General features: G+C 48.5%; 1 protein-coding gene across 1 annotated transcript; it reads right to left on the bottom strand.

Annotated features, from left to right (window-relative positions):
• Positions 1 to 980: 980 nt before the first annotated feature.
• KRBA2 (KRAB-A domain containing 2) lies at positions 981 to 4,003 on the bottom strand. Its single transcript, XM_060133806.1, has 2 exons — positions 3,918 to 4,003; positions 981 to 2,930 (listed from the first exon to the last, which is right to left on the bottom strand). Exon 2 carries the CDS (start codon positions 2,904 to 2,906, stop codon positions 1,671 to 1,673), a length of 1,236 nt encoding a protein of 411 aa, XP_059989789.1. The 5' UTR covers positions 2,907 to 2,930; positions 3,918 to 4,003; the 3' UTR covers positions 981 to 1,670.
• Between the last annotated feature and the right edge of the window lie 3,883 nt (positions 4,004 to 7,886).

Here is a 7,886-nt window from a genome sequence, read left to right as displayed (position 1 = left end):
TGAACGGGAGAATAAGGGACTGCAGCCCCCTTCTCCTTCCCAGTGTCCATCTCTGAAGAATCATTTGTTCACTCAGCAAATCCTTTCTGAACACCTCTGATGGGCTATGTACTCTTCCAGGCCTTGAGAATACAGCAGTGCACAGATCCTGGGCATTACTCTCCCCTTTACTCTGAACTATGACCCAGACTGGCCTTTGCTCTATTCTTCTCTGGTTGGAGCAGTGACCTCAGGCCAACTTTTGTATTTTGCTCAGGAGTGCTTAGTTGTTTCCCTGCTACTAGTCACTTCCTGGAATGCACTGACCCTTTCCAAGAATACATGTTGTGCCGTGCCTGAGGTATAGAAAACTGGCAGACTCAGACCCAAATCCCAGCCATGCCTTAATCTTGACCTATTTTTAAAATGTTTCAGACACATCACACAATAATCCCTGTGGGTGCCATTCTGAGAGCGGGCATGGTACATCAGGTTTCTCTTGAAGCAGGCAATCTCTGGGGCATGTTAGATCAACCTCTTTTCTTCTCATTATTTGTCCTTCACCTACATCTTTTTCTCTGATGCCCCCATCTTCTGGGTTATGTGTCTAGAAGCAGGAACAGGCACTAGATATATGTAAGGCAGTCCCACCAGCTCTACAGGCTTCAGACCCCATCAGTTCATGTTCTGCAGGCTAACATACTCTTCCACTGACTGTAGTTGGTAGAACTGCAGCCCCCCAAAAAGATACGTCCAAGTCCAAACCCCTGGCATTTGTGAATGTGACCTTACTTGGAAGAAGGGTCTTCACAGATGAAATTAAGGATCTTGGGGGACTTCCCTGGTGGCAGAGTGGTTAAGAATCCGCCTGCCAATGCAGGGGACACGGGTTTGAGCCCTGGTCTGGGAAGATCCCACATGCCATGGAGCAACTAAGCCTGTGCGTCACAACTACTGAGCCTGTGCTCTAGAGCCCACGAGCCACAACTACTGAGCCTGCGAGCCACAACTACTGAGCCCTTGTGCCACAACTACTGAAGCCCACAGACCTAGAGACCGTGCTCTGCAACAACAGAAGCCACAGCAAGGAAAAGCCTGCATACTGCAACAAAGAGTAGACCCCACTCGCCGCAACTAGAGAAAGCCCACTCGCAGCAACGAAGATCCAAGGCAGCCAAAAGTAAATAAAAAGGATCTTGAGATGAGATCATCCTCAATTAGGATGGGCCTTAAGTCCAATGACATAGATTTGGTGTCCAACAGTGTCCTTGTAAGAGACAGAAAAGGAGCACACAGACAAGAGGGGAGAAGACCCACGTGCAGATGAGGCAGAGACTGGATTTGTGCTCCTCTAAGCCAATGGATGCAAGGACTGCCGGCAGCCACCAAGGAGAAAGGCATGGGATGGATTCTCCCCCCTCAGAGCCTCCAGAGGGACGAACCCTGCCAACACCTTGATTTCAGACCTCTAGCCTCCAGAACTGTGGGAGAAGAAAGTGCTGTTGTTTTATGCCTCCACATTTGTGGTAATTTTTTATGGCAGCCCGAGATCAGAGACCCAAGTTGCTTTCCCCCTGTGAGCCAGGACTACCATGGACAGCTTTCCTGAGAGTGTGGCCTTCATTCCTTTCATCTGGGGCCTTGGCAACAGTTCTCAGGTGGCTACACGGTGCCCAGAGGCAGGTGTCTGTTCACCAGCAGAAGAGACCTGGGGCCCCTTGGGAGGTGCTGGGCTCTGCAGCTTTAGGAGGAGTGGAATTGACGTCCTCGTCCATGTCAGATCGGTCTGCTCCGACCTCAGCTCTTTCTTCCTGCCTGATCCAAAGGCTGCTTTCTAGCTGTTCTTCAGCAATTTCTAGTTCTTCTTCTGTTTGTAAAACAGACACAGTTTCCCGGGGTAAGTGTGAGGAATAGAGTCCAAATTTGGCTTTACAACCAAACATCGCCTCATATGGACTTTGCTGCAAGGAAACATCAAAGGCCTGATTCCTCACCAGCTGCATGAATCGCAGGCCTTCAGCCCAGTGATGCGAATGGTGACTCTGCATCCAGGCACTTAGCATGCTCTTGACATCACGGCTTGCTCGCTCCAGGGAGCCCTGGCCTTGGCCAGGGTGGTACTTACCAGGGACAATCTTTAGGTCTGGCCATACCTCATTGAGCTCATTGACAACCTGGTTTGTGAACTCCAAGCCACTGTCAGATTCTAACATTGTGGGTGTACCAAGAATTGTGAAAATATCCAACAGGACAGAGACCACCTCATGGGCCTCTTTGGCTTTTAATGGCCGTAAAATAATAAACTTGGTCAAGTGGTCCTGGTAATACAAAATAAACCTGAACTCACCATCAGCATTTGACTGCATGTCAAGGATTTCAACTTGGCATCTGGAGTCAATGTCCTTAAATGGCATGGGCTTGGGTGCGAGGCCTCTCTTGGATACTGGGTTCTTCTGGTGGCACTGTTTACACAGAGTCAGATATAAGACAATGACTTCTTTGGTGACGTTCCCATATTTTCCTTGAAGCTCCTTGAGCATGCGCGTCCGCCCGCCATGGCCAATACTGAGATGTGTGTCATGAAGAATGTCAAACAGCTCTTCCTTGTGTACATAATACCGTATTCGATCTCGTTCTCCATGAGTAGCCTCTATTAGTTTCTCTGTGCCTTGTACAGAGATCACATCATATTTTGCTGCACGGCGATAATCACGTGATGACTTCCTCCCCTTCTCCTTAGCTTCTTTCACTTCCTTTATTGTTTGAAAGTACTTTTCTTTGGAAAATACCTTGCTGTTGTAACTTTTGCTTTCCACTAACTTTGTCACGCTGATGAGAAACTTTTCTCTCATGTTACTTATCTCCTTTTCCATTTCACTTGGATTTGAAACCCCAGGGGGATCATTTCCAGCTCTCTGTGGCATCATGGAGAACTAACTGGAAGAAGGATCCTAAGAAAGGTAGAAAGAAACAGAACAAGGTTAAATTTGCTGATATTCCATCTGGAAGACTTTCCCTCTAAAGTTCCTCATTAACTCTTTCATCTGATTTTTGAACATATGGAAGAAAGATTACTAAAGTAATGGTATAAAGCAATAACAGAATAAAGATAACTAGAGGGACTTCCCTGGTGGCACAGTGGTTAAGACTCCGTGCTCCCAATGCAGGGGCCCCAGGTTCAATCCCTGGTCAGGGAACTAGATCCCACATGCATGCCGCAACTAAGAGCTCGCATGCCACAACTAAGGAGCCCACCTGCCGCAACTAAGATCAGGCACAACCAAATAAATAAACAAAGAATAAAGATAACTAGAGGGCCCACTGGGTCCATTCATAACCAGAGCATGTCAACAGAATTTTATATCAGCAAGATATATATACAGATATGTAGTAATTTTTGACTTTAGGCAAACAGAGTAACTAATAAAACTGTTAGCTCAAACAGTGAAACCTATTAATTCGTCTTTGCTAACTGAAGAGGAGAGGATAAATGGAAATGCCTAAGGCAATAATAGGCTGATATCTCGTCCTCCATTCCTTTTAAAATAATATAAATGGGAGAACGTTGCTAGAAGGAACCCACATAACAATAGTAAGTTGTGAACTTGAAGTTAGCACCAGAGACGGCTTTTCAGCTTTCCCACGATCAACTTAATTTCTTGTGGCTGAAGAGTCTGTCCTCATTTTAGGAGACTCAAGGAGAACGCGGTGGGATTTTTGGGGGATTTTTTTGGCCGCACCACGTGGCTTGTGGCGGGGTTGCAGGGGGATGGCGGGGGGGAACCTTAGTTCCCCGACCAGGGATCGAACCCGGATCCCCTGCAGTGGAAGCGTGGAGTCCTAACTACAGGACGGCCAGGGAATTCCTGGGATATTTTTAAATGATGGTTTTCCCCATCGATTGTACACAGGATTAGTAAATGAAGACAAGTCCTTACGCTGAGGGACTGGCTTCTTGCAACTGTCCAGCATTGTGCCCCTGCTGCAATCCTTCTGAGAGGTCTCTTGACACTTCCAATCTCTGGTCACATCCTCAAATGTCACTGCCTCCCGAAATGACACCAGCTGCTGCCACAGGGACGGTTCTGTCTCGGGTCCTGGGCTAAGGAGTAGCTGCAGCAGGACTAGGAAAGAGACAGTAGAGGTATTGGGAACAAAGGCGTGCCCACATGCATGACTGAATGTCAGTCATGTGAGTACTACACAAAGAAAAGATAACGGAGGGAGAGGAAAGGTCTCATATCCAGCAAGATGAGTCCAGCTACGTGGGTGAGGAAGAGGGGTTTTGTCCTCCTGGGAGGTCTGTAGGCCTAACCTGTTTTGACACTGCCGGAGCTGGAGCCCACATATTTCCAGAACGAAGAGAGTCCAAGAGAACTTGAGCACTCCAAGGCCAGGAGACACTTTCAGGTACAGGCTTGGTGGTTCTGACAAGGCAGCAGGGCCTGTTTCAAGAAATGAAAAGATTACATCTAGGGACATAGAGATATGTCAGGAGATTATCATGCCAAAGAGATACCCCAAATGGAGTCCACACTCCACCAAGATTGGAGAATTCCTCCGGAAGAGAACTTGATACTCAGGTGTCTAAACCGAGGTTCCTCAGTTAGAACAACTCTGGAACACAGGATGGTGATGAGGCCAGGGGAAGAGTTCATGTGATGATCACAGGAATTCCAATAATCTTAGGCAAACAAGATCCCTGAGATGCCAGCCATCAGATGAAGAGCTGAGGGGTAGGGCAGAATTCTGAGAAGCAGAGAAAGATGGAAACATTTAAAAAATATATATATATATATATATTTTAGTATTTATTTGTTTGGCCATGCTGGGTCTTAGTTGTGGCACACGGGATCTTGGTGTGGCATGCATATGGGATTTAGTTCCCTGACCAGGGATGGTACCCGGGCCCCCCGCACTGGGAGTGTGGAGTCTTAACCACTGGACCACCAGGGAAGTCCCGATGGAAACAATTAAAAGCTCTGAGCAAGAGTCTCAGTTAAGCTGAGCCTGCTTCCAGATCCTGAATGTCCTCCACTAAAAAGGCTTCGAATTCCCTCGACTGGCATCACTGGTTAACCATGGAACATTCCTGATTCTAAAGACACTACTGACTGTAAAACCACTGACATAATAACAATTTTCTTTTGACAGGAAAAACTGAGGCCCTATATTAAATGAACATATCCAGATGGGTTTTTTTTTGCCACGCCGCACGGCATGCGGAATCTTAGTTCCCCAACCAGGGACTGAACCCGTGCCCCTTGCAGTGGAAGTACAGAGTCTTAACCACTGAGCCGCCAGGGAAGTGCCCACACATCCAGATTTTTTAAAGGTGAAAAACATGCATTTCAGGATCGAAGAAACAGAATGTTTTTAATATGCTCTTTAAGCCTGAGCTCAAGACCCTCAGTGCAAACTGACATTTTTAAAGGCTCTGAGAATTCCTGCAGTAAGTAAACCAGTCTGTTTCATCCACCAGTCCCATATAATCACTGACATGGGGCTTTGTTTCCCAAAGAATATGTATTACCATCCCACAGTCCTTAGAAGAGACTTGAAACCACAAGATATTCAACGGGATGCAGGAGCACCTTCCAGACTCCTCACTGAAACCAGCATCTCTCAGAAACTGGCTGCACTGGCTGCTACTTGAGGCCCTTCAAGGAACTACACGGGAAGGAAAGGCCTCATCTCCATCCCATAAAAGAATGAAGAAGACACGCTAGAAATAGTTTATAATCAAAAGATGGAAAAATCTCAGTCTTTAATATGAGAAATGGTCCTTACCCTATACCATGAAATTCTAAAGCACAGCCCTAGAGTCACATTTGGCTAATAGACATATGTTGGTTAGTCTACCCAGTTGTTTGTTTTTTAAAAATTGAATGGTTTACCTATATTTACAGACTGGGGAGTTCATATAAAAATCTAGGTTTCTGGCTTTCATGAAAAATGGGACGATCCAGTCATACTGGGAGCTTTGCTACTTGGCAACAACTGGCTGGAGTAGAGAGGCAGCCACTCCCTTTAGATAGTCTACACTCTGTTTCCCACAGTCTTTAAGCCAGCTACTAACTATTCACCTTAGCTGCCCACCCCTGTAGTTACCTGAGTTTTCAACACCTGTTCTAAAGCAAAAGGAAAGAAACGAGGCCCCAAAGAAAGATGGCCAACTTCCTGGTGTGATCTGTGCTGGCGGGCTGATAAATGAGCTTGTTTAGAGAAAACTGGAAAGATCTTCCTTCCTCACCCACCTGCGAGTCTTTGCTTTGGCTGTCCCGGACCTGGAACAGGTTCTTCCAAATCACACCCAGCTCAAATCAGCATCCTTCCTGATGCACTCCAGCTGACTGCCATCTCTCCCGCTTCTGAACAGCCTGCACCACTCACTGGAGCGCTTTGCATTTTCAGTCGACTGGTTCAGGTGTACAAACATAGAAGGCAGGGGCTGAGGCTTCTACCTCGCTGTATCCCCTCAGAGGGCAGATGAATACAGAGCTGAGACGAAAAATGTTCAAAGGGCATTTGTCAAACACTTGGCTTACAAGTATAGAAGAGAGGCATTGCAGAGGCATGGTAAGTCAATTTCTGACGCTATTATTTACTGTGAGTAGGCTGGGCAAAGTTACTGAGGCTTCATTTTCCGCAACTATAAAATGGGGAGAATACCACTCTCCATCACAACGAGTTGTTGGGAAGACTCGGTGACAATGCAGATAATGACCTGGTTCGGGCATCAAGTCCTTTGTGCCGTCCTGGGTTCCGCGGTCTCGGCACCACCGCGCCAGGCTCCACACGGGTTCCGCCTGCTAGTCGGGCCCGCCCACTCCTCCAAGGGCGGCCAACTCCGGGGGAGGAGTGAAATGAATGAGCCAGGCCAGCGGGAAGAGAGGCCGATCCGGGTGGTTTTGCAGGAGAGGGAGGTCCGGAAGGGAAAAGGAATACTCCAGGGCCGCTGTGCTTGGAGCCCGCCCCACCCACGGCTGCGTCCGCCAGCGCCGCCCAGTCCTTTCCCGCCCGCGTGGGTCCGCGGCGGCTGAGGCCGGCCGTGCCGGCCGGAAGCGGCTCCGCGCCGGCCGGAAGCCCCGCCCCCCCGAGGGCCAGTCCGCAGACGCCGCGGCGGGAAGAAACCTTACTCCTTTTCTCGGTTACGAAGGCTGTGTTCCGGGGTCCTGCCCAGCCTGCAGCGTGCTCGGCGGAAGCTGCGGTGAGTGAGATCACCGAGGTGATAGCTGGGGCCGGGCCCAGGTGCGACCCTTGGCTAAGCCAGCCACTAACTCAGGTCTCCGGCGGCGGCAAAATTGGTCACCTATTTCCACACGTTGTCGTAAAGGCTCCAAGATAAGTAAATGCTCGCCTCCAGCCTGGAAAGTAAACCCCATTCATCGTCCTACACGTTTAAATGCTTAAGTCTAGAGTGAGGAAGGTGTTGCCAACAATTACTCTGTGCATGGTATCACTTAATCCTCTAGGAGAAACTGCATTTTAGGTGAGCACTTTTTGCTTCAGATTGTAAGCTGAAGATTCGTTTTGGTCTAACAGCACTCACAACATCAGTGCAGAAAACAAGGTTGTAAAGGGGGTCCTCGGGTATTCAGCTTTACCCTAAAGTGCTGCTGCCTCTGTAAAAGAAAATCACTATTTTATCAGTCCCGACCTCGGAATATTGTTAGAAAGCATTTCAATCATTAAAGAACTGATGCTTGGGACTTCCCTGGTCGCGCAGTGGTTAAGAATCCGCCTGCCACTGCAGGGGACACGGGTTCGAGCTCTGGTCCTGGCAGATCCCACATGCTGCAGAGCAGCTAAGCCCATGCGCCACAACTACTGAGCCTGTGGTCTAGAGCCCGCGCTCCCCAGCGAGAAGCCACCGCAATGAGAAGCCCAAGCGTAGCAACGAAGAC

The sequence above is a fragment of the Lagenorhynchus albirostris genome, chromosome 20 (genome assembly GCF_949774975.1).
Source record: "Lagenorhynchus albirostris chromosome 20, mLagAlb1.1, whole genome shotgun sequence".
NCBI classification, from domain to species: Eukaryota; Metazoa; Chordata; class Mammalia; order Artiodactyla; family Delphinidae; genus Lagenorhynchus; species Lagenorhynchus albirostris.
Note: the sequence above shows the minus strand (reverse complement) of the source record. Positions and strands in the feature narration are given on the sequence as shown.

Excerpts from the sequence above, each read along its gene's own strand:
- KRBA2 (XM_060133806.1), bottom strand. The coding sequence starts at position 2,906 with ATGATGCCACAGAGAGCTGGAAATGATCCCCCTGGGGTTTCAAATCCA.